At 44.1% G+C, this 26,481-nt stretch overlaps 2 protein-coding genes across 3 annotated transcripts; both read left to right on the plus strand.

Moving 5' to 3' along the window:
* Positions 1-9,573: 9,573 nt before the first annotated feature.
* LOC116502421 (zinc finger protein 572-like) lies at positions 9,574-10,426 on the plus strand (the record flags this gene model as incomplete). The annotated part of the gene is made up of 1 exon (XM_032208316.1): positions 9,574-10,426. A coding segment is annotated over one exon (405 nt), but the record flags the coding sequence as incomplete, so codon positions are not given.
* Positions 10,427-18,885: 8,459 nt separating this feature from the next.
* Positions 18,886-24,373, plus strand: LOC116503293 (zinc finger protein 436-like). 2 transcript variants are annotated; one of them, XM_032209604.1, is made up of 2 exons: positions 18,886-18,989; positions 22,162-24,373. In XM_032209604.1, the coding sequence occupies exon 2, from the start codon at positions 22,722-22,724 to the stop codon at positions 23,301-23,303; it is 582 nt and encodes a 193-aa protein (XP_032065495.1). In that variant the 5' UTR covers positions 18,886-18,989; positions 22,162-22,721; the 3' UTR covers positions 23,304-24,373. The 2 variants fall into 2 exon arrangements, with proteins under 2 accessions (XP_032065495.1, XP_032065494.1); XM_032209603.1 differs by having other exon boundaries at positions 22,165-24,373.
* Positions 24,374-26,481: the final 2,108 nt, after the last annotated feature.

A 26,481-nucleotide genomic window follows, 5' to 3' on the forward strand; every position in this document is an offset into this window, starting at 1 on the left:
AGTATGCAGGGGTGGGTTCCTGCCAGTTCTAACCTCTTCTATAGAAGAGGTTCCACAAATCTACAGTGCCATTTAGAACCGGTTCCAGCTCCCTCCCACTGCCCGTCCGCACATCATCAAGATGAAGAGCGAGAGAAGGAATTCTGGGAGTTGAAGTCCACAAGTCTTAAAGCGTCAGTTTGAACACCCCTGGGGAATTTTTTTCTAAAGGGTTAGGTTCAAGGGTCTTGTAACTTGACAGTTTTAAGACTTGCGTGCTTCAATGCCAGAGTTCCTGAGCCAACATTTTGGGTGCTAAGCAAGAGCGTTGGTAAGTGAGTTTCACTACATTTTACAAGTTAGCCACGCCCACCCAGTCACATGTCTGGAAAGCCATGCCCACCCAGTCACATGGCCAGCAAGCAGGCCACACCTACAGAAGAGGTTCTAAAAAAATTTGAAACCACCACTGGTAGTATTGAGGCAGGAGGGGGCTACTCAGGTAAACCCACCCAGCCCCAGAAAGACCAAGGACCTAGGCTTGACCTATAAGATGCTTACGATGACTTCATATTAGCCTTTGTACTGAACCTTGATACACTTTAATTCCTCACTTCCTCATAAATATTACAAATATTACTGGAACCGTGTGGCAAGCTACTGTACAAGGAGGGGCACAGGAAGACAGCTGTAGGTGTAAGATAGAATTGCAAAACTTCTCTTTGCAAAACTGCAAATCAATATGATAACTTCTGTTTCTGTAATTTTCCATATGTACTTTTGTTGTAAGTTCTCAGAAATATGTTACTTCCCCATTTTCCTGGGAACACGCGTCAGTAGCTTGCAAAAACACCCTTCACAAGGTGGTTATCTCAGGGGTGAAGTCACTCTGCCCGCATTGCAGGGAAACACCCTGCCACAGCAGAGCTGGGAGAAAAAGTATAAAGTACTGTCCTTGGGATAACCCGGGCTGTTCAGATTTTGGTGTGCGAACACGCTGAACTCGAGTGGTCTCGAGTCCTGTTCCTTTTGTAAGTAGATTGAGCCCAGAGCCTCTATCTGCTGCAACAGTATGAGCCTGTTGCTTGTTGACACTTTCAACATTTGCTTATTATCTTTAAACATTTTAGCTAGTTTTTCCGGTGTCATGTGCCATCTATAAAACATTTTGTACAAGTTTTCTTATAGGCTGCTGAAATGGTTAGTTATCGTTTCTTTCCGTAGCTGCTGCCATTTTTGTAGCTCAATCTGTAAACCCAATTTCTTTGCCCAATTTAACATAGTATCCTTGACCTCTTCTTCTAATCTAATTCTTATTAAATAACTATATAATTTCTTATTTTTTCTTATGGTCCCATCAGTATTTTATCCACTCTGAACTTCCCAAGTTAAAACCATATTTCCCTCTTCTCTTTTTCATACCTTGCTTTTATTTGCAGTTGTGAAAACCAACCTAATATCAATCACTTGTTCTTCCTATTCTTGCTGTTGTTTAGTTCCCCCCTTATTCCATTGTCGAAATGGAACTTCTGAAGGGAGGGGGGAAATCCAATGCTCCATTTGCTCCCCCGCAGGCTTCACCCTGCAAATTGCATGTCGAATTTGAACTCTTGAGGGCGGATACTCCATAAAGTGTAAAACCTCTTCTCCTTCCTCAGCAGATAAGAGACAAGGGAGGAAAATAACAAGAACAAAGCTTTGAGCTAGAAAAAAATAAGAGTATGTGGAACTGAAGCAAATGTTACCTAAGAGGTCAAGGGGGACAATTCGGAATAATGAAAAAGTGGAATAAGTGGAAGTCTGTGGGAGGAAAAGGTTCCTTGGACAGCCAAAAGGGGGAAAAACAAGAGGACTCGCATTGGGAGAAACTCATTGGGTGTCCGGTTGTGGGAAAGTTTCCCTTGGAATTCTGACCTGGCGAAACACAAAGGACTCCACCAGGAGAAAAACCATATGGATGTTCAGATTGTGGGGAAAGTTCAGTCAGAATTCCCACCTGGTAGCACACCAGAGGACTCACCTAGGAGAGAAACCATATGAGTGTCCGGAGTGTGGGAAAAGTTTCAGTCAGAATGACATCTTGCTGAAGCATCAGAGGATGACACAGGAGAGAAACCATATAATGGTTGTGATTGTGGGAAATGTTTCTCTTGGAATTCTAGCCTGGTGATACATCAGAGGACTCACACAGGAGAGAGAACCATATAAGGGCTTAAATTGTGGGAAAACTTTCAGTCAGAATTCCCACCTGGTGAAACATCAGAGGACTCACTCAGGAGAAAAAACATATTGTGTTGTGATTGTGGGAAAGGTTTCTCTCATATTTCTAACCTGATAGTACACCAGAGAACTCACATGGGAGAAAAAACCATATGAGTGTCTTGAATGTGGAAAAAGATTTAGTCAGAATTCTCATTTGGTGATACACTGGAGAACTCACACAGGAGAGAAACCGTATGAATGTCCGGATTGTGGGGAAAACTTTCCATACTAAGTCTAGCCGTATAAATCATGTAAGGTTACATATAGGGGGTAACCAGTCAACTACCCAGATTGCAGACAAACATTGTTTTGCACAAAATTTCTCCTGATCACACATAGGAAATTGCATTTGAGGCAAAATTTGATGTGTGTAGAGAATCTTGAATTTTGTTCTTGTTTCATTTGAATGCCAGGGGAACAATTTGCCATTTAATTTCTTGCATGATTCTTTTTAGGGAAACAGACCTTAGTATCAAACATGAGGGGGTGGAATACGATAAGGTGATCTATATTAGGTCTGTTTGTCTCTTTGAATTATTTCTACATATAATAAAGAGGGATACAAACATGTAAGTATTCATGTATTTTTATTCAGTAAGAAAATTTATCTGGCAGCCCAACTCATATCACTCCATATGGTTTACAGCATAGAACCTGATTACAGAAACCAATACATTCCATATATGGAAGATGACAATTGCAAAGCCTCTGCATTTACATTGTACTTGCTCTGAAAATACAAATCATTTCTAGTAAAGTTGATGACATTTTGATGATTTGGGAATCCCGAAATGGGATTCTTTTTTTTGTTCACTTTAAAACTTAACCAGGCTTCCTGGCCTTACTAATTGTGTTCATAGTCAGGTGCCATTCTTGCTCAAAACTGGTTATCTTTCTTCCTTGCAAGGAGTCAAAGTGGAGAAGTTAACCTCAGGATTAGTGGCATATAAATTTAATAAATATTAACAAAAACCTGGTTCCAAATCAAGCAACTCTTCTTATCCCAGTCTTAGGGGAAGAGCTGGAGCTTTCTTATTTTACACAAGACCAGGAGGATAAATGCTTCCCAACTTCATGGGAAGGGTGTGTCCATAGGGCAGGGTGTGCAACAGGAAAGGGACACTTCCAAGCTCCTATCAGATGGCGATATTTAAAGCAAGGGCCTAGCAGGATGTCTACCTATCTGCGCCTGAAGAACATATGGATGCAAAAATAATAAAGGTGGTGCAATAATGACAGCTGTCTTGGTGGTGTAGTGATTAAAGTGCAGTGATGCTGACTCACTGCGCACAGCCTGGAATTCAATCCTGATGGCACTCGAGTAAGTCTTGCATCCCTCTGAGGTAAGTAAAACGAGGGCACAGATTGTTGGGGACAATATTCTGACACTGTAAACAAACAGTGGTATAACGCACTGTGTGGTGGTATATAATTCTAAGTGCTCCCATGGTCAAGATGTCTTCAATAGGAGCCATGAGTCCCAGGGGGATCCCCATGGTTGTCCACCAGCTCAGTCTCCCAAGGTGATCGCATGACCCCAGGACACTGCAAACTGTCAAAAATATAAGTCAATTGTCACATTTCTGAATTTTGATCATGTGACAATGATCAAGTGTCTTGTTCAAGGTGTTTGGGAGGACAATGAGGCAGAGAAAGGTAACAATGCTGGGAATTGGGGAGGATGCTCTGCTCTGATTTAGGCCTCCAATAATACGATAGGAAGATCATATCTACCTCCTATCTAGATGTGGCTCAGAGGCAATGCCAGTGGGCACTTTGGGGGTGGCTACAATATTGTAGAATAGGATGAGAAGCTGGCGACCATGTAGGGCCTGCAAAGAAACAAAACTATGAACTTTTAGGGCGCAGTACTGGCTAAACATGTGAACCTAAGTAGGGTCAAGCATAATTCTGTAGCTTCAAATCATTTGCCAAAGCAGTTTTCAAGGGGTTGATCCTGCACCCCGCAGGATGAAAAACCAGCGGAACAATCTTCACCCTTCACTATTCATGTTCTGGATACGAGTCGGATGCGACTTGATGGCACGGAAGGAAACACGGAGTCCCTGAAAACTTTGCTTTAGAGTCGAAATAGAACGGCCGTGATTTTCAATCATGTCGCTAGATGGCGCTCTCAAAGAAGCAACACTCGCGCCTCTAAAGCGTGAATATAGTACCGTAGTGGCATTGCTAGTCTGGGGGAGGGAGGGAGGATGTAGAGGCTGAGCTGGAACGAATGGAAACTATAGAGTATTGGATTGCTAGAGCGGATTTTGGAGAATGTACAGGAACCTCCTCTCCGGCTCACCCAGGGGAGGGTGATGGTGTTGGCGGAGCCTCTTGTTCTGTTTGGAGGGTCGAAGCGGCTCCCGGGAGGTGACGGAGGCAGGTCGGAGGAGAAGCAGGAAGGGACAAGGCTGAAAATATTGGCTGCTGCTGCTGCATATTCTTTCTCTCCCCAATAATGTTATCCTTTTGCTCCATGATTTGAAGGAGCTGCCTGTGATTTTCTTCTGGGAGTTTTGGGAGATTTAAAAAATCGTATTTTTAACCGCCTGTCTCCCTCGCCTTCAGGCAACCCTTCATTCCTTGTTATTGACATCTTGTTTTCCTGGCAGAGAGGAGTTTCATTGGTGATTTCAATCTTTCATAGGATTAATCACAATTTTTTCTGCTAATGTCCCCAGATTTCTAAAATTGGATGAAAAACTTAGTAAAAGCATTCTGGAACTTTTTGCATACTGAAGCACACATAATTACATGAACAAATTCTTCATTGTGTATTTCTGTCTGAATAGACATGCATATAAGTGTGATTTACTGCCAGTCTTTTTACAAGGCTTTCAAACATTTCTTTGAAAAGATCTTAGTTTAGTTTATCAAATACACCCAGCTTCTTTCCTTTTTCTAGATCTTGGTGTCTCACTCACGTTGACTTAATGGAGATTTCTGTGCCAAGGAAAATAGAGGAACACATGGCATTTAGCAGACTTAAAATCTTAGCTGCGTCTCTGCCAACAGGAGTGAGGCTAGTTTCCTTGGAGCTGCTGGCCTGCTGGGCTTCCATGTCAAAGGAAATCAGTCATAAATTTTGAGGTGTAGAGAGGTTTTGAAGGTGATTGAAAACCAACGACTAAAGAGGACACTTTAGATCAGTTTTCTACAAACTGCAACCTCCAAATGTTTTTGGAGCTGCCTGGGTACTTTCAATGCTGGAATCTTAAGTCCTCTGGAAATTCGGAAGGCTGCTCAGGGAATTCTGCCCTCTAGTGAGATTTAGGCCCTGCAAAAATTCAGATGGAAAAAAATATATCCTACCGTGTTTCCCGGAAAATAAGACTGGGTCTTTATTAAAATAAGACTTGGTCTTTATTAATTTTTGCTACAAAAGATCATTAGGGCTTCTTTTTTTCACATGAGCAGCTGCGTAGTGCGTCCAACTGATTGGCTCCACCACCATGAGGTGAGGCAGGGGGTGGGCCAGGGCTGACACCACCATAATCCCCACACGCTCGCTGCCTCCTGTGTGAAAAAGAATGGCAAAATGGGTGGAGTGTGGGAAAAGGTCCATCCAGGAAAAAGAAACAGAAAGGTAGAAAGAGCCAACCGAAAAATCACACCCTTCATCCGTCAGGTTGCTTCACCTTCCTGAGAGACGCCAAAGTTTCGATTCAGTTTCAGGTGTGGAAGCAGAGGGGCACACAGGCAGGCTTCCCTGCAGAGGGGCTGGCCTTGCTGCCTTCTAGGCCAGGAAGGTGACCACTGGCTCCCCTTGGGCCCTTTTCATCCTTTCTGCAGCGCCGTCCACCTCTGCCCTGCAAGGCCACTCATCTCTTACGGGCCCTGTCCGGATACTATTGGTGCGGTGGGACTTTTAGAGTCCTGATACTGGCAGTGACAACGCCTGGAGCAGCTCCTTCCCCTCACCTGGTGGCCAACATCATCTTCCAGCTCTTCGGGAATGTTGACGAGCAGTATTGGAAGGACAACGTTGGACGGCGGGAGTGGAGCACGCAGGACTTGTGCCACAGCACCACGCTCTACGCCTTGCCTGATCCATTCAGTTGTCACCCTGCAGCAATTCACCAGCCTGAATGGATTTAGCTCTCCCTCCTGAAACTGAAATCAATCCCCTCTTGTCAAGTTGGCGTTTTGGTGCAGCAACAAACAGATCCTTGGAGTCTCAAGTGGGTTTCTTTCCCACTGCAGGAGTAAAGCGAACAAGCATGTCCCAGCTACTTCCATGGTAATTTGCGGTGGAACGGGAGTGGTGGCAGGAGTTACCCGGTTACCTGTCTTGTGACACAGGGAAGAGGTTGCTCCAGCTGCCGCTGCCACCAGCATCAGATCTCTGCAGGCCCCGCCGCCCCAACATTCATTGGCCAACCATATGGACAGGGAGATGGGTGGCCTTGTTGGGCCGAAGGGTAATTGTGGCTGCAGGAAGGAGAAAGGCCCCTTAGGAGTCAGTGTGTTCTTCCTCTGGGGGAAGGCTGTAGATCAATGTCACCGAACAGATCGGGTAAGGCAGGAGCAGGATGAGGGTAGTGCCACACCGCAGCCCCTGCATGCTCCACTCTGCCATCCAACATTGTCCTCCAGTGCTCTTCTAGCTCCTCTAGCTTTGCCCATCCATGCTTGTTCACTTTATCGGGAAAGAGTAAAGAAACAGACTCAGGTTCTGTCCATTGCTACGCCAAAACACCAACTCAACGTGATGAGATTGATTTTTCTGCAGACAGTTTCAAGAGGGTGTGCTGAATCCACCCGGGGCAGTGAATTGAGCCTTGGGGCATTGGCTGACTTTATTGCCTCTTTCCCACTGAAGGAGTAAATCAAACAGGTGTGTCCTGGCCATGGCCACCAGCGAAAAGGAGTGAAAGCAGCAGGGAAGGAGCTGCTCCGGCCATTGCCAGCATCAGGTCTCTGCAAGCCTTGCCGCCACCCAAGCAGTATCCTTGGCTACCTATCTGGACGTGGCCTGCATGGAGCTGGGTGGCCTTGTGGGGCCGAATGGGGGCGGCGACTGCAGAAAGGATGGAAAGGCTGTGGGAGGCAGCAGTTTCCTTCCTGGGGGAAGGCTGGGCAAGGCCAGCCGAAGCTCCACAGGGCAGTCTGCCTGTGTGCCTGCTCTGTGCTCCACCCCAGGAGGAGGAGGAGAAATATTAGTAAAAAGGTTTTCTCTTTGTAAATTAAAAGCATTAAATTAAGCCCACGCACTCGTCGCTTCCTAAGTTGGCCATTCCCATACCCAACTTCAGCACTGAAGATCTTAACCCGTGGCTTATTTTTGGGATAGGGTTTATATTAGGTGCAAATTATACTAGGGGTTATTTTCTGTTTGGACTTTGTTTTCCAAACAGGGGAAACACGATAGATATGTTGGAAGGAACGTGGACTGGCACTGCAAGGTTTTGCTCTGTATTTCATTCCTTGTAATCCTCAACTTATGATCACAATGAAGCCTAGAATTTCTCTGCTAAGTGAAGCATATATTAAGTCAGTTTGCCCCATTTTACGACCTGTAATACTTGTTCAATAAATCACTGCAGTATTTAAATCAATCAAACTGTTGAAGTAAATCTGGTTTCCCCATGGACTTTGCTTGTCAGAAGGTTTCAAAAGGGGGTCACGTTACCCCAGGGCACTGGGTATAATACAAATATGAGTCATAAATATGAGTCAATTGCCAAGCGACTAAATTTTCATCACATGACCACAGGGATGCTGCAACATTTGTAGGCGTGAAAAATGGTTCCACCACAAAACCGCGGTAGACTAAAGCGCGCTCGACGAAAGCGCGTACGTGACGTCATCACAGCGCGACGAAAACAGCACACTGTGAGCGGTAAACTTAAAATTAACGCGTAAATCTAAACCTAACCCCCCAAACCTAACCCTAAACCTAACCCTAAGCCTAACCCTTAACCTAACCCTAAACCTAACCCTATACCTAACCCTTAACCTAACACTAAATCTAACGCTAACCCTTAACCTAACCCTAAACCTAACCCTAACGCTTAACGTAACCCTAAACCTAACCCTAACCCTTAACCCTAACCCTAACCCTAAACTAACCCTTACCTTTATGTGAATCGGCTTGCTTTAAAAGCGCTTTTTAAAGCGCCCTTTTTTCTCCGCGGTCGTATTTGTCGCGCTGATGATGATGTCAGGTACGCGCTTTAATCGGGCGTGCTTTAGTGGACCGCGGTTTTGACGGGTCACGGAAAAAATAATTGGTTATAAGATATTTTTTCAGTGCTGTTATAACTTCAACAGTCACTGAAAGAATTATTTTAAGTGGAGGATTACCAGTACTGTACCTGTTACGTGATAAGTGCCTCCTAGCGTTTACGGACAAGTCCCAAAACTATGAATCTTGCATCACTACAGCAGTTGTTCGCCCTTATGAACAACAGCAAAGGCTCTGCAACATTCATCCTGCATGTTGCCGGCCATAATGGAGCTTCTGAGGGGTGAATCTGTCCCTCTGGAGCTCCATTCGGTCCTCCACTGGCCGTTCCCGGCACGTTGCAGTCCAAAATGGAGCTCCTGTGGGGGTGGATCCTCCAGAAAGTTTAAAACCTCTTCTCCTTCCTCAGCAGATGAGAGACAAGGGAGAGAATAACAAGAACAAAGTTTTGAGCTGGAAAAAATAAGAGTATGTGGAACTGAAGCAAACATCATTACCTAAGAAGTCAAGTGAGATAAGTTCCAATAAAGAAAAAGTGGAAATAATTGGAACTCAGTGAGAAAGAAAAGGTTCGTTGGACAACCAAAATGGACAGGTATTAATGAAAGGCTTTCACAAAGGAAAGACTGGCTTGAATCACAGACCTCCAAGTAATAGATCAAAAATTTTTTGGCCTCCTCAGGAGTCCAAGAATCTATGTTGGTAACCCCCACAGACTGCCTATTGTGGAAAAAACACAGTTTGCAAATCACAGCTGATTACGGATGAGGATCACCCGGTGAAAACCCATACAAATACTTGGAGTCCGGCAAAAGCTTTACTCAAAAACTCTTCCTCATGATTCATGGAATGACCCATACAGAAAGAAGATCTACTAGTGCTCACAGTGTGGCAAAAGATTTATCATGCAGATCAATCTGGTGAGACACAAGAAGATTCAAACTGGAGACAAACTCTTTGACTCTCCGTATTGTGCCAAAAGTTTCACTAGAAATTCTGACCTGACAATACACAAAAGGACCCACACAGGAAAAACCATATGAGTGTCCGGATTGTGGGGAAAGTTTCAGTCACAATGAAAACCTGGTGAAACATCAGATGACTCATACAGGAGAGAAACCATATAAGTGTTGTGATTGTGGGAAATTTTTTCTCGGAATTCTAGCCTGGTGATACACAAGAGGATTCACACAGGAGAAAAACCATACAAGTGTCTAGAATGTGGGAAAAGTTTCAGTCAGATTTCCCACCTTGTGAGACATAGGAGGACTCACAATGTAGAAAAACCATATGAGTGTTCTTATTGTGGGAAAAGTTTCCAGCATAATTCCACCCTGGTGATTCACCAGAGGACTCATACGGGAGAGAAACCATATGAGTGTCCAGAATGTGGGAAAAGTTTCAGTCAGAATTCCAATTTGGTTATTCACCAGAGGATTCATACGGGAGAGAAACCATATGAGTGTCCGGATTGTGGGAAAAGTTTCGGTCACAGTGAAAACCTGGTGGAACATCAGATGACTCATACAGGAGAGAAACCATAAGTGTTGTGATTGTGGAAATGTTTCTCTCGGAATTCTAGCCTGGTGATACACAAGAGGATTCACACAGGAGAAAAACCGTATGAGTGTCTTGAATGTGGAAAAAGTTTCAGTCGGAATTCCAGTTTGGTGATACACCAGAGGACTCACACAGGAGATAAACCATATGAGTGTTCGAATTGGGAAAATTTTCCAGGATAATTCCAACCTGAGGAAACATTGGAGGACTCACACAGGAGAAAAACCATATGAGTGTCTTGATGTGGAAAAAGTTTCAGTAGGAATTCCAGTTTGGTGGTACACCAGAGGGTTCACACAGGAGAGAAACCGTATGAATGTCCGGATTGTGGGAAAGATTTCAATTATAGGTCTAGCCTTATAAATCATGTAGATTGCATATAGGGCAGTGATGGGCAACCTTTTGGCGTGGTGTGTCAAAAATCGGCAAAAAATCGAGCATAACTCGCGTTGTGTGTCACTTCGACAAAAACATAATTTTGCGCAATTTATAGTTTAAACTACAAAATATATAATTGCAATATAATTGTATTTAATAAACCAAAAACAAATTATTTAACATAGCTGCTTAGTAACTTCTTTGTTCATCAGTCGATTTTGTATGTTGCCCTTGATATTATTATCAGTATCACTTACCAACGGTCCTGCTTAGCAACCAAAATGTTGGCTCAGAAACTCTGGCATTGAAGCGTGCAAGTCTTAAAGCTGTCAAGTTACAAGAACCTTGCACCCCTAACCCTTTAGGAAAAAAACCCCAGGGGTCTTCAAACCTGACAGCTTTAAGCCTTGTGGACTTCAACTCTTCAACTAAAAGAGAGACTGATAAATATTAAAAAAAATAAAACCAAAAAGCAGCTACTGCAGTGGCTTAGAATTTTACTCAATTACTGTTGAGCCCATGGAAAGTTCTGCAGCCCCAGGAGCAAAGGAAGGGGACGGAGAGAGAGAGATTGGCTGTTTGGGGTGCTTGAAACCACCTGGCCCTCCCCAAAGGAAACCCTCATTTGCAGGATGAGCCTCGACTGGCTCTGCCCAGCGGGGTTACCCCAAGCGCCATTGGGCAGCGACGGATGCTTATCCTTTTTCCTTCGGCTGCTTCAGCTGGGACTTCAGACACCCCAAGGGAGGGACTTTATCGGGCCTCCCCCCCCACCCTTTGAATGAAGGTGTGATATGGCTCCTCCATCCCTGCTCTTTAACCCAGCCAGAATTACAGGAGGGCTGCCCCCGTTCTGCTTTCCGGGGTGGATCTTAGCCGAGGGACACCAAGACCCCAGAATGGGTGGGGGGTGGGGGAAGAGCTTCTTGACGGAGGCCACGATCGACTTTTGGAAGTTGTGTTTTCGTAAAATAAGATTAACTTTGGATGTGTTTGTTCCGCTCGCCAGCGGCGTTTTCTCCCACTTAATCCCGGCGGATCCTGATATCTGAGCTGGAAAACTGCAACCCCCCGGAAATGATGACGCCCCGCTGAGTAGCTGGGACTTGCAGAAAAAGGCTGCAGAGAGAGAAGCGTTCGATCCGTAATCCGTCTGTGGGGGGCGCTGGGGACAGGCCGGGCCCCTTTCCCACCTCTATCCCCCCCCACTCTTGAGGGACAAGCCCTTTCCCCTGTCACAACGGTGGAATTTGAGGCTACCTCTGCTTTCCCTCTCCCTCCCTCAGTTGTGCAGCAGCGGCAGCGGCAGCTCTCAGCCTGGGCGGCAGCGTCACGCAGGCTGTGGAAGGAGGAGGAGGAGGAGGAGGAGGAGGGAACCAACCAAAGAGAGGCTTTTACCGAGTCTGCGCCCCACAGCCAGGACCGTCCGGGCGCCTCAAGCCGCGTTTCTTCCTGCAAAGCCCTTCTGGCGTCAAGCGAACTCTCGGGTTGCCCGAAGGGCTTTGCAGGAAGAACGCGGCTTGAGGCGCAAGGACGATCCTGGCTGTGGGGCGCAGACCCGGTAAAAGCCTCTCTTTGGTTGGTTCCCTCCTCCTCCTCCTCCTCCTTCCACAGCCTGTGTGACGCTGCCGCCCAGGCTGAGAGCTGCCGCTGAAACAAGTTTGGGGAGCATGTGCGTGTCACCGAAATGGCTACGCGTGTCAGCACTGACACGCGTGTCATAGGTTCGCCATCACTGATATAGGGATTAACCATTCAAATACCCAGATTGCTGGCAATTTTGTTTTGCACAAAATCTCTCCTTGATCACTCACAAGATAGTGCATTTGAAAAAAATTTGATGTGTGTAGAGGACTGTTGAAATTTGTTTCTTGTTTCGTTTGAATGCCAGCTTAGCAATTTACCATTTAATTTCTTTCATGGTTCCTATAATGAAACATGTGTTATTATCAAACATGAGGAGGAGTGGTGGGATTGGGTCATCTATATAAGGTATGTAAGTCACCAGAAAACTCACACACGAGAAAAACCATATGAGTGTCTTGAATGTGGGAAAAGTTTTGGTCAAAATGCAAATTTGGAGAGGAAGAAGGCGGGGCTTAGCAGTGAGAAGATGGAGTTTCAGGCTACTCCTGAAATTCCTCTATACCGAAGGATTTTTGGACGGGTTCTTTGAACTCTAGCTGTCCCGGAGACGACAGTGAAGGTGAGGAGAGACCCAGGACCTCGAGATACCCGCAAATCTCGGGGGGGGTATTAACTCCTCGTGCCAATTCCTTTCTGGATTAGCTGCATGCTAACTGAAACTGCAGGTTGCCCCTAAGAATGGTTGAAGTGATGTCATCTGGTAAGCTGACTTTATTATTCAAGAGAGAATGTTCGCGTTAAAAACTTAAGATAACTGAAACCAAAGAACAGGGAAATTTAGCGGCGAATTGGCTTCTTTTAATGGATTTATGGCTGGTGGTTACTTTACTTTTTAAATGCTTCAAGAAACTCCTCGACATCCTCCCCCCTCTGAATCTCCCTAAGTGGATCGTAAAATTTATTTGCTACTAACTAGCCCGTCACGATTCGACACTTTTATTACTTTACTACTTGACTTTGTTTACGATTAGATAAGATTGCCAGCCTGTAAGAGACTAAGAAATCTGTGAAAAAAAAAAAAAAAGAGCTTGCAATTTTTAACTACGACACATCATGGCGTCCCAAAATACCTCCAAGATGTCATTTCAGACTCTTTTTTCCGCATGCAAAGGACTTTTTGACTCTTATCAAACGCTGGAAAGAAAACTGGATCATCTGATTTCAAAATATGAAGTAAAAACTGAGATCGTTGAATGTTTAAATGCTCCTGAAATACAAACGGAAAATGTGAGAATGGTGTCTGGTCTATCTCAGAGGAAGAAAGGAGGGAGGGAGCTATAAAGAAGATCATTTAAAAAGACAGAGTGCAGGAGGAATGGAAAATCCACCCTTGAGAATTAAAATTAATTTGGAAAATTTTACAAGCCCAGGACAACATTATTATTTCATCGTGGCATTCAGAGTCCAAAGGTGCCAAATATCTTTGTCTGGATTTGATTATGAAAACACTTGGTAAATTTATCCAATGCGTGGCAATTGGCTGGAGAAGATCTTGCTATTGGAGAGACACTGGCTGATAGATGGAAGAACGTAATTTAAAATCTAGCTAAATCTGATTACCTTAAGTGTAATAGATATAGCTGAATAATGAGATATGGATAGTAATATATATAATTTGGAACTGGCTGATAGACTGAAGAATACAATTGAAAACTAGTTAAACCTAATTGCTTTTCTTGTAACAGATATAGTTGAATAATAATTGATATTGATAGTAATGTATATAATGTGGAGTTGATATGATAACTAACAATTGGAAGATTATACATAAAGAGTATTAACTATAATGATTACCACTATTAAAAAACTAAATAAATACATACAATCAATGTTAATCAATACGGGGAAAATGTTATGATATGATATAATTAAATATCATGGATGTCCAGCTAAAATAGGATATGAGGATTTGATGATAATAGAGGATTTTACAAATAAGTAAATGAAATGTCAGCATGTGTTATGGATTAATTATGTAATGCATAGCTAAGGATGAGGGATGTTTAAAAACCATAGGTAATTAAAACTGGAGGTATAATGATGTTGATATGGTAAATATTCGAGTTAAGATACTTGAATTAATATGAGTTAATGGAAGAGAAGCACCAAAGCATGTTGTAACCAGTTGATATACTTCTTTTTTTTCTCATGATAGACACCTGTGTTTTGTTTTGTTTTCCTGCCTTGTCTCTTGTCGTTTTTGTCTTTTTTTGTATTATTTTTATTTTTATTTTTATTTTAATTTTTATTTTTTATCTGTCCTTTCTTTTTTTTTCTTTTTTGATTTTTTCCTCTCCCACCGGTGTGGGCAGGGATTGTTCAAGATTATTACTTTCAACAATATTTCTAATAATAATACAGTTAAATTAAATGGATATATATTAATGCTTTAGTTAATATGAGCTATGTTGGTTGACTGTGGAGGAGATGTACCAAAACCTATCTGTAATTGATTGATACATTTTCTACAGATGTAAAGAAAGATGCTGTACCTGTTTTAAACTAAAATTAAAAAACATTTATTAAAAAAAAATGCAAATTTGGTGAAACACGAGAGGACACACAGGAGGTCTGGGCTTATAAATCATGTAAGGTTACACATACGGGAGTAACCAATCAACTACCTAAATTTCAGACAAACATAGTTTTGCACAAAATGTCTCCCTGATGACACAAGAAATTGCACTTGAGACAAAATTTGATGTCTATAGGAATCTTGAATTTTGTTTCTTATCTCTTTTGTTAACCAGGGTGAACAATTTACCATTTAATTTCTTGCATGATTCTTTTTAGTGAAGCAGATGGTAGTATCAAACATGAGGGGTGGGGGTAGCATAGGGTGGTCTGTATTAGGTATGTTTGCCACCTTGAATTATTGCTACACATTGGTGGGTTTCAAAATTTGTTGGAACCTCTTCTGTAGGTGTGGCCTGCTTTCCAGATCCACTGGTGGAACCTCTTCTAACCAGTTCGGTAGATTTGACGAACCGGTTCTACTGAATAGGTGGAACTGATAGGAACCCACCTCTGTGCTACATATAATAAACGGGGATATAAATACCATTTTTTTGGAGTTTAAGACGCATCTTTTTCCCTCAAAAAAGAGGGTGTAAATCTAGGTGCGTCTTATACTAGGCTCATTTTTGGCCTCCCCAAACCGCGCCCCTTTGCAAAAATGGCCGTGCATAGCCTTTAGGAGGCTTCCAGAGTGTTCCTGGGGGCCTGGGAGGGCAAAAATGAAGGGAAATGGACAATTTTTTGCTTGTTTTTGCCCTCTCCAGCCCCCAGGAGCAATCTACAAGCCTTCGAAAGGCTAGGTATGCCCTTTTTTTTTTTGACAAAACACGGGCCTGTTTTCATGCAAAACAGGCCATTTTTGGAGATCTGCAGAATGCAAACATTTTTTTTTTAAGTTGCCTCTTCAAAATCTTGGTGCATCTTATACTCTGGTGCATCTTATACTCTGAAAAATACAGTATGTATGTATGTATTTATGTATTTTTATTCAGTAACAAAATGTATATGGCAGCCTAACTCATATGACTCCACATGGTTTACAGCAATAAAACCTTAGTACAAAACCAATAAACCCCATATGTAGCAGGTGGCAAAATGCAAAGCCTCTGCATTTAAAATGTATTTGCCCTGCAAATACAGCCCACTTCTAGTAACTTTGTTAGCTTTTTGATGATCTGGGAATTCCAAAAAGGCGATTCTTGCTTTTGTTCACTTTAGAAGTTAATCAGGCTTCCTGGCCTTTCTAGTTCATGTCATGTCATGCTCAAAACTGGTTATCTTTCTCTTTGCAAGGAGTCATATTGGAGAAGTTAACCTCAGGATTAACAGCATATAAATTTAATAAATATAAACAGAAACTTGATTCCAAATGAAGTTTTTGTGTGGAGGCAACTCTTCTTATTCCAGGGCTTAGGGGACAGCTAGAGCTTTCTTATACTGTATTGCAGAAGACCAGGAGGATAAAGGCTTGCCAAACTTCATGGGGAAGAGTGTTTCACAGGTCAGGGTATGCAACGGAAATGGGACACTTCCAAATTCCTATCAGATGTCAATATTTAATGCAAGAGTCTAGCAGTGTGCCCATCCTATCTGACCTGATAGAACAGATGGCTGCAAAAACAATAAAGATGGGACAATAATGACAGCTGTCTTAGTGGTGTAGAGATTAAAGTGCAGTGATGTTGACTAACTTTGCTCAAAGCCTGGAATTTGATCCTGACGGTGCTCGAGGTTCATCCTTCTGAGGTTAGTAAAATGAGGAGTCAGATTGTTGGGGACAATATGCTGACACTGTAAACAGAGAGTGGTATAAAGCACTGTGTGGTGGATATAATTCTAAGTGCTATTGCTATAATAAAGAAATAGCTTAAAAGGTTATGACCAGCATGTTGAATTGCATTTTAAGGAAACAAATCCAGTGCATCTCCACTACAAAGATGTTACACGGGTAATCTAGGGACACCCATTACGATGCGTGCTGCTGCATTCTGGATCAGTGGATGTTTCTGGATGGTCCAAGGTAGTAGTCCAAACAGGAGGTGACCAAGGCATGAGTGACCACCTGTGCAAGTCCTTCCTAGTTCAGGAAAGGGCATAATTGGCAGACCAGATGCATCTGCTAAGCCCTCCTCTGGTCAAGATCTCTTCAAGCAGGAGCCATGAGTCCAGGAAGACCCACAGGTTCTGCACCAGCTCAGTTCCCCAAGGTGATCGCATGACCCCAGGACACTGCAACTGCCACAATATAAGTCTATTGCAACGTTTCTGAATTTTGATCATGTGACAATGGGGTTGCTGCAATGGTTGTGAAAAAAATGCTGATGTCAATTTTTTAGTGCTATTTTAACTTCGCATGAAATGTTATAAGTGGCTCCTCGAGGAATTCTGCCCTCTAGTGAGATTTAGGCCCTGCAAGAACGCAGATGGAAAGATTATTATTGCTATCCAGATGTGTTTGAAAGCAATTTGGGATGAGGGTGGGAATTCAACCTTTTGTCTCATGTTTCATTCTTTATTCATGGGTGAAGTTGGCATTCATGGCACGTTGTATTCCCCCCACGGATGTTTTCCTTTGTTTAGTTCTTGCAAAAGAAGGTCCGGGCTCAGTTGCAGTGACAATGAGGACATCCCTGTGAGATCCCAAAGGACAACTGGGGATCGTCCTGGAGAAACGTTATGGATGTGATGGCTAAGAGTAGGAAATGGCACTTCATTAGAAAAATCTTTAAAGCAGTGGTTCTCAACCTATGGGTTGGGACCTCTTTGGGGGTTGAACGACCTTTCACAGAGGTCGCCTAAGACCATCGGAAAATACATATTTTGAAAAAATACGGAAAACATAAAATAACTTTATAGTTGGGGATCACCACAACATGAGGAACTGTATTAAAGGGTCGCGGCTTTAGGAAGGTTGAGACCCACTGCTTTAAAGCATCATATAGGGACGGAATGAGCGTATTTTCAGTTTTATGTCACTAGATGGAGCTCTAATACCATACAGGCCTGGAAAACGGCAATGGTTGAGATCCAACATCCAACAAGAGTGAAAGAGTTAAAAGAAGCTAGTGTTAGAAACCATGTTGAGTAGAGTAAAAGAGCAGAGGATGGAAGCTGCAGTTAGCTCTTCCCAGGGTCGAAGCAGCAGCTGGAAGGTGAGTTGAGGACAGGTCGGAGGAGAAACCCAGAGAAAGTTGGGCTCTTTGGCTTCCTCCATGGTGTAAAATCAGAGAAGGAACTAGGCCAGCGATGGCGAACCTTTTTTGGCTCACGTGCCATAAGGGGGGGGAGTGCATGGGGGTCGTGCGTGGGCGTGCCGCACCCATAATACAATTTGCGACACACACCCAGCACGCATGCGCGCATGACAGGCACTCCCCTCCATTTTTTGCATGCTTTTTTCGCACTACCCAGGCTCCTATAAAGCCTCTGGAGGCGAAAACAGCCCCCGCCCCTCCAGAGCTTCAGGACTTTCCCTGAAGCCTCTGGAGCGCAAAAACCCAGCCCAACGGGCAAATCGGAAGTTGGGAACGGACTTCGGGTTTGCTCATAGGGCCGGTTTAAGTCCTCCGGAGCCTTCAGGGGCCTTTGGCGGCTTCCCTGAAGGCTCCGGGTTTTCTGTTGGATCATTTTTCGTCCTCCGGAGTGAGAGGTTTTGGGTATGTAACAAAATCAGGCCAAGATAAATCCTCTGAATTTTTCCACCTTTCAAATCTTTCACAGGGAAGAAATGACAATAGAAATGTACAACGACACAGTTTCATAATGACGCACACCCTTAAACTAATACTTTCTTGAAGCACGCTTTCTTTTTCTCACAGCATGCAGGCTTTGCGGGGGAAGAACTTAGCAGCATGGCACACTCAGCCTTGGGAATCTTTGCTCATTCCTTGCACAACTCTCCAAATCTTTCAGGTTCTGAGGGTCACTCCACAGTTTTTCACTTGGATTCATGTCTGGGCTCCAGCTGGGCCAGTCCATCCATAATTCACCCACACTTTCCTTTGGTTTCATTGGTGCAAGAGGGACAGTGAGACCTGAAAGAAAAAGTTTGGGATAGATTGTCACGGCCAAAAACTCTTCATGTGCTGGCTGCAGATTGAATGTGCTTTTATGGCACAGAAGGAAGCACAGAATGAATGAAAACATCTTGCAAACACTTTAGGCTAGATACAACGAGCGTGATTTTCAACATTATGTCAGTAGATGGCGCTCTACAAAGAAGTAACACTCGTGTCGAGAAAGCGAGAGAATACAGTACAGCAGTGGCTTTGCTTGTGTACTGATGGGCGGGTAGAGGCTGAGCTGGAACGGGTTGAAAGGATAGAGTATTGGATTGCTAGAGCGGATTTTGGAGAAGTGTACAGGAACTTCCTTTTCCGGCTCACCCAGGGGAGGGGAATGGTGTCGGCGGAGCGGCTTGTGCGGCGTGGAGGGTCGAAGCGGCTCCTGGGAGGTGAGTGGAGGGAAGGTCGGAGGAGAAGCCGGGAGCAAGTCGGTCCCTTTGGCTTCCTCCACGGTGTATGACGCAGCGAAGGGACAAGGCTGAAAGATATTGGCTGCTGCTGCTGCATATCCTTTCTCTCCCAAATGTTGTTATCCTTTTGCTCCATGGTTTGAAGGAGCTGCCTGTGATTTTCTTCTGGGAGTTTTGGGAGATTTAAAATTCGTATTTTTTAACCGCCTGTCACCGTCGCCCTTCACGCAACCTTCATTCCTTGTTATTGACATCTTGTTTTCCTGGCAAGCGAGGAGTTTCATTGGCAGAAGGGATGCTTTCAGTCTTGCCTAGGGTTTATCACAATTCTTTCTGCTAATGTCCGCAGATTTCTAAAAATTTGAGTGAATACACTTCTGGGGCTTTTTGCACACTGAAGTAGACATAATTGTTTACACGGACAAATTCTTCGTTGTGTATTTCTGTGTGAATAGACATGCATATATGTGTGATTTACTACCAGTCTTTTTACAAGGCTTTCAACATTTCTTTGAAAGGGTCTTAGTTTAGTTTATCAATGTTGAAAGAAACGTCCTTCTGGGTTCGGCTCCAAGTGGGGAAAAAAGACACTGGAGACATGGAGCTGCTTGGAAAGATGGTTTTAATGGTGGACAGGACCACATGGCTTGAGTCCTGAACAGAAAAGGTGATCACATGCTTCAATGTTGGTGGAGAAGAGAAGGATGGAAGAGAAGTTGAGTCCCTGGTTTTATGCCCTCTCTGGCTTTTGATCCTGAGCTTGTATTCTGATTGCTTGTCAGACTCTCATGGGCCATGCAGGGCAACTCTTAGGCTGCATTTTGATCCAGGTTTGGTTGAGTTCTCAGATGCCACGTGAGTTGGGTAAAGGGCCAATATTATCATGCCTTAATCCATCCCCCTGGAGCTGAAGGGGAGAACTCTTTATCATGTAAAGGACCAGCCTGGCTTCCCAATGGCCATTGACAAAGTGGCTGGAGGCAGGAAGTACAGGGACTATTCTCAATTTAAAACACGTTTCTTCCTTTTCACATCCAAGGAAATATAACATTCTGCCCCTCAACACCTCCCAGGATTTTGCTTCCCCGGGAGAGGGGGGTGATAACTTCCACATCAAACACAGGCAGCTTCTTTCCTTTCTTAGTCCTTGGGGTCTCACTCACTTTGACTTAATGGAGATTTCTGTGCCAAGGAAAATAGAGAAACACATGCATTTAGCAGACTTAAAATCTTAGACATGTCTCTGGCCAGCAGGAGTGAGGCTAGTTCCCTTGGAGCCTTGGCCTGCTGGTGGTTCCATGTCAAAGGAAATCAGTCATAAAATTTTGGGGTGTAGAGAGGTTTTGAGGGCGAGCTGAACTAACGACTACAGCCCAGGACACTTTAGATCAGTTTTCTACAAGCTAGCAACCTCAAATGTTTTTTGGAGGCTGCCTGGGTACATTCAGTGCTGGAATCTTAAGTCCTCTGGAAATTGGGAAGGCTGCTCAGGGAACTCTGCCCTCTAGTGAGATTTAGGCCCTGCAAAAATTCAGATGGAAAAATAATATCTCCTATCTACCGCGTTTCCTGGAAAATAAGCAGGGTCTTTATTAATTTTTGCTACGGAAGACCAATTAGGGTGTTGTTGTTTTTCAAACAAGCAGCTGTGTAGTGCATCGGGAACTGCTGCCACCACCACGATGTGAAACGGGATGGGGCAGGGTTGGCACCACATTGCGACTCCCGCCCGCTCGCCCCCTCCTGTGTGAAAAAGAATGACAAAGCTGGTGGAGTGTGGGAAAAGGTCCAACCAGGAAAAAAAATCGAAAGGCAGAAAGAGACAAGCAAAAACCACACCCTTCTGCCCATTGGGTCACTTCACCATTCCAGAGAAAAGCCAAAGTTTATTCCATTTCCGGGGTGGACCACAAAGAGGGTACAGGCAGGCTGCCCTGCAAAGCATCAGCCTGTCTTGTTCAGCCTTCCCTGCCAGGAAAGTGAGCACTGGTTCCTGCTGGGCCCTTTCCATCCTTCCTGCAGCCACAGCCCCCCTCGGCCCTGCAAGGCCACTCATCTCGGCAGAGACTCTGTCCAGATACTGTTGATATTGGGACTTTCAGAGCCCTGATGCTGAGAGTGGGGGTGGCCGGAGAGGCACCTTCCCAGTCTCAGTCGGTGGCCAACATCGTCCTCCAGGTGTTCCGCAAATGCAGGATGAGTAACATTAGAGGAAGACGTTGGAAGACGAGAGCGGAGCACATGGGCTGCACTGAATGGTCACCTGATCCATTCAGTTGTAACTTTGCAGCAATTTGTTCCCGTAGTGGATTCCGCTCTGCCTCCTGAAACTGTCCGCAGCAAAATCAATGCCCCCTGGTCGAGTTGACGTTTTTTCGCAGCAACTGATGCCTCGGAGCCTAGAGTCGGTTTCTTGCCTCTTTCCCACGGTAGGAGTAAAGCAAACAACATGACCTGGCCACTTCCATGGCAAGCGGCATGAGGCACCCGGTTCCTTGCGCGGCCGACCAGGAAGGGTCTGCTCCAACTTCCACTGCCACCAGCATCAGGGCTCGGCAGCCCCACCACCCCAACAAGTATCCTTGGCCGTCCATCTGGATGGGGCCTTTAGGATGGCCTTGTGGGGGACAAGGGGCCAGAGATTGCAGTTAGGATGCATAGGGCCCCTCGTGAATCAGCAACCTCCTTCCTGGTGGGGAAGATTGGGCATCGCCAGCCGGAGCTGCGCAGGACAGGCTGCCTCTGTGTCTCGCTCTGTGCTCCACCCCAGGATAAGAAATAGTATTAGTAACAAAGTTTCCTATTTGTAAATTAAAAGCATTAAACTAAGCCCACACAGTCGCTTCCTGTGTTGGCCATGCCCATGCCCACCTTCAGGGCTGAACAGCTTACTTGTGGCTTATTTTTAGGATAGGACTTATATTAGGCACAAAATACTAGGGGTATTTTCTGGTTGGGTCTCGTTTCAGGGAAACACGGTAGATGTCCTATACGTAACATTCATCCTGCACATATCCAGCCAAAATGTAATTTTGGAGGGGGGGGATCAAATGCTCTGGTCCTCCAGGTCTTGCCCTGCACGTGGCAGGCCAAATTGGAGCTCGGGGGGAAGATATTCCAGAAAATGTAAAAAAATCTTCTCCTTCCCCAGCAGATAAGAGACGAGGAAGAGAATAACAAGAACAAACTTTTGAGCTGGAAAAAATAACCTATGTGGAACTGAAGCAAACATTACCTAAGACGTCAAGGAGGAGACTATCAGAATAAAGAAAAAGTGGAAATAACTGGAAGTTAGTAGGACGGAAAAGGTTCCTTGGAGAGCCAAAATGGTGAGACACAATCTGGTGAGACACAAGAGGACTCACACAGGAGAGAAACCATATGAGTGTCTGTTTTGTGGGAGAAGTTTCAGTAAGAATTCCAATTTGGTGAAACACCAAAAATTCACATGGGAGAGAAACCATATGAGTGTCCGGATTGTGGGAAAAGTTTCAGTCAGAAGGACAACCTGGTGAGCCATCAGAGGACTCACACAGGAGAGAAACCATATAAGTGTTGTGATTGTGGGAAATGTTTCTCTCGGAATTCTAGCCTGGTGGTACACCAGAGGACTCACAGGAGAGAAACCGTATAAGTGTGATTGTGGGAAATGTTTCTCTCGGAATTCTAGCCTGGTGGTACACCAGAGGACTCACACAGGAGAAAAACCGTATGAATGTCCAGATTGTGGGAAAAGTTTCCAGGAGAATTACAGCCTGGTGGAACATCAGAGGACTCACACAGGAGAAACCATATAAGTGTTGTGATTGTAGGAAATGCTTCTCTCGGAAATCTAGTCTGGTGATACACCAGAGGAGTCACACCGGAGAGAAACCATATGAATGTCCAGATTGCGGGAAATGTTTCTCTCGGAATTCCCACCTGGTGGATCATCAGAGTACACACACAGGAGAGATACCATATAAGTGTTGTGATTGTGGGAAAGGTTTCTTTAATATTTCTAGCCTGGTGAGACATCAGAGAACTCACACAGGAGATAAACCATATGAGTGTTCAGAGTGTGGCAAAAGCTTTAATCTGAATTCCATCCTGGTGAGACATCGGAGGACTCACACCTTAGAAAAACCATATGAGTGTTTGGATTGTGGGAAAAGTTTCAGTCGGAATTCCAACCTGGTGATACATCAGAGGACTCACACAGGAGAGAAACCTTATGAATGTCCAGATTGTGGGAAAGATTTCAATAGTAGGTCTAGCCTTATAAATCATGTAAGGTTACACATAGGGGAGTAACCATTGAACTACCCAGATTGCTGACAATTATTGTTTTGCACAAAATGTCTCCTTGATTACACAAGAAATTGCATTTGAGGCAAAACTTGATGTTTGTAGAGGAATCTTGAATTTTGTTTCTTGTCTCGTTTGAAAGCCAGCTGAGCAATTTACTGTAATTTCTTGCGTGATTCATTTTAGGGAAACAGATCTTAGTATCAAACATGAGGGATAGGATAGGGTGATCTGTATTAGTTATGTTTGTCATCTTACGTTATTTCTACATAATAAATGGGAATAAACATGTAAGTATTTATGTATTTGTATTCAGTAAGAAAATTTATCTGGCAGCCCAACTCATAACACTCCATATGGTTTACAGCAATAGAACCTTATTACAGAAACCAATACATTCCATATGTGGAAGATGACAATTTGCAAAACCTCTGCATTTACATTGTACTTGCCCTGCAAATACAGATCACTTCTAGTAAAGTCAATAGCATTTTGATGATCTGGGAATCCCAAAAGGTGATTCTTGCTTTTGTTCAGTTTAGATGTTAAACAGGCCACCTGGCCTTACTAATTGTGTTCATTCTTGCTCAAAACTGGTCATCTTTCTCCTTGCAAGGAGTCAAAGTGGAGAAGTTAACCTCAGGATTAGCGGCATATAAATTTAATAAATATAAACAGAAACCTGATTCCAAATGAAGTTTCTAGTGTGGAGGCAACTCTTCTTATTTCAGGGCTTAGGGGAAAGCTAGAGTTTTCTTATGTTACAGAAGACCAGGAGGATAAAGGCTTGCCAAACTTAATGGGGAAGGGTGTTTCATAGGCAGGTGTGCAACGGAAAAAGGACACTTCCAAGCTCCCATCAGATGGCAATATTTAAAGCAAGGGTCTAGCAGCGTGTCCACCCTATCTTACCTGATAGAACAGATGGCTGCAAAAATAATAAAGTGCAGTTATAATGACAGCTGTCTTGGTGGTGTGTGATTAAAGTGCAGTGATGCTGGCTGACTTTGCTCACAGCCTGGGATTCGATCCTGACGGTGCGAGGTTGAGTCAGTCTTGCATCCCTCTGAGGTTAATAAAATGCGGGCCCAATTGTTGTGACAACTTGCTGACACTGTATACCAAGAGTGGGATAAAGCACTCTGTGGTGGTATATATTTCTAAGTGCTATTGCTATAATAAAGAATTGCACCTTAAAGAAACGAATCCAGTGCAGCTCCACTACAAAGATAATTAACATGCGTGATCTATGGATACCCATTACTCTGTGTGCTGCTGCATTCTGGACCAGTTGAGGTTTCTGGATAGTCCAGGATAGTAATCCAAACAGGAGGTGACCAACGCAAGAGTGACCCCCTGTGCCAGTACTTCCTGGTCCAGGAAAGGGCATAATTGCTATACCACATGATTTTGCGCAAAGCCCCTCCCCCAGTCACGATTTCAAGCAGAAGCCGGGAGTCCAGGACTTTGGAAAACCTCTCATGGTTTTATTATGCACAAGCTGGATACCCAGGCGCCTGCTACGAAACTATGTGATTGGGCTTGATAAAACGACACTAGTAGCTTGAAAATGAATGAGTAGTTATGATGAGTACTCTCTCCCTCAGGCTTGCCCCACAGTCCTCTCCTATCTTATCCCCTTTTTTCTCTCAGGCTGACCCCATTGATCCTCTCCTACTGACTCTTCCAGCCCTCTCTTGAGTTTGTAAAAGAAATATGGGTAGTTCTTGGCGTGACCGTCAAAACCGTGGTCCACAAAAGCGCTCGACGAAAGTGCGCATTTGACGTCATCACAGCGCGAAAAAAAATTAAAAATTGAAATAAAAATAAAATTAAAGCAAGCCGATTCACATAAAGTTTAGGGTTAGGGTTAGGTTAAGGGTTAGGGTTAGGTTAGAGCATTAGGGTTACGTTTAGCGTAGGTTAAGGTTAGGTTTGTTAGGTTAGGTTAGGGTTAGGTTTAGGGTTAGGTTTAGGTTTAAGGTTAAGTTGGGGGGGTTAGGGTAAGGTTTTGCTTTATTTTTACATTTATCGATCACAGCGCGATGTTTCGTCGCGCTATGATGACGTCACGTACGCGCTTTCGTCAAGCGCGCTTTTGTCTACCGTGGTTTTGTGGTGGAACCGTTTTGGATTGTTACAGCAATTGGTACCAGAATCTCTATTGTTATGCAGTGGTTATTAAAAATGGCATCACTTGACTACATTGCTTTGTGAGGAAAATCCTGGCACTTTCAGTTGCCATGGCTATTCCCACACCCTATGGGTCATTAAGTGAGGACCTCATGTGATTTGGATGTGGGAAGAAGTAGGGGTTCCAGGCAAGCGGGTGAGGCTACAGGCAAGCGGGTGGTCTCCGGCCTGCTTCTTTCTGGGGGGAGAGAGGAATGAGAGCCAACGATTAAATCTTTGGATCCCCTTTCAACAAATTAGCGCCCTCCAAATGTTTTTCCGCAAACTGGCTGGGAATGCTGGATCTTAACTCTTCTGGAAATTGGCTCCTCAGAGGAATTCTGCCTTCTAGTGAGATTTAGGCCGTGCAAGAATGCAGATGGAAAAAATTTTCCTATCCAGATATGCTTGGAAGCAATGTGGAGTGAGGGTGGGAATGTAACGTTTTGTCCATATTTCATTCTTCATGGGTGAAGTTGGCAAAGATGGCACATTGTAATTTTGTAATTTTAATAGATTGTATGCGCCCAATCCCGGAGGACTCCGGCGCTTAAAAAGCAATTTTAAAAAGATTAAAGATTAAAACACAGAACTTTGTTTCCCCCCACGGATGTTTTCCTTTGTTTAGTTCTTGCAAAAGAAGTTCCAGCCTCAGTTGCAGTGACAATGAGGACATCCTGTGAGATCCCAAAGGATGACTGGCGCAGATCGTCCTGGAGAAACATTACTGATGTGATGGTTAAGAGTGGGAAATGGCACTTCATTAGAAAAATCTTAAAAGCATCAGATAGGGGTGGAATAAGCGTATTTTCAGTCTTATGTCACTAGATGGAGCTCTAACACCTTGCCAGGCCTGAAAAACTGCAGTGCCTGAGATCCTACATCCAACAAGAGTGAAAGTTAAACGGTACTGCTAGAAAGCACATTGATAGCCGATAAGAGCAAAGGATGGAGGTGGCAGTCCTCTTCCCAGGGTCGAAGCAGCAGATAGAAGGTGAGTTAGAAACGGGAG

Source organism: Thamnophis elegans, chromosome 2, assembly GCF_009769535.1.
Source record: "Thamnophis elegans isolate rThaEle1 chromosome 2, rThaEle1.pri, whole genome shotgun sequence".
NCBI classification, from domain to species: Eukaryota; Metazoa; Chordata; class Lepidosauria; order Squamata; family Colubridae; genus Thamnophis; species Thamnophis elegans.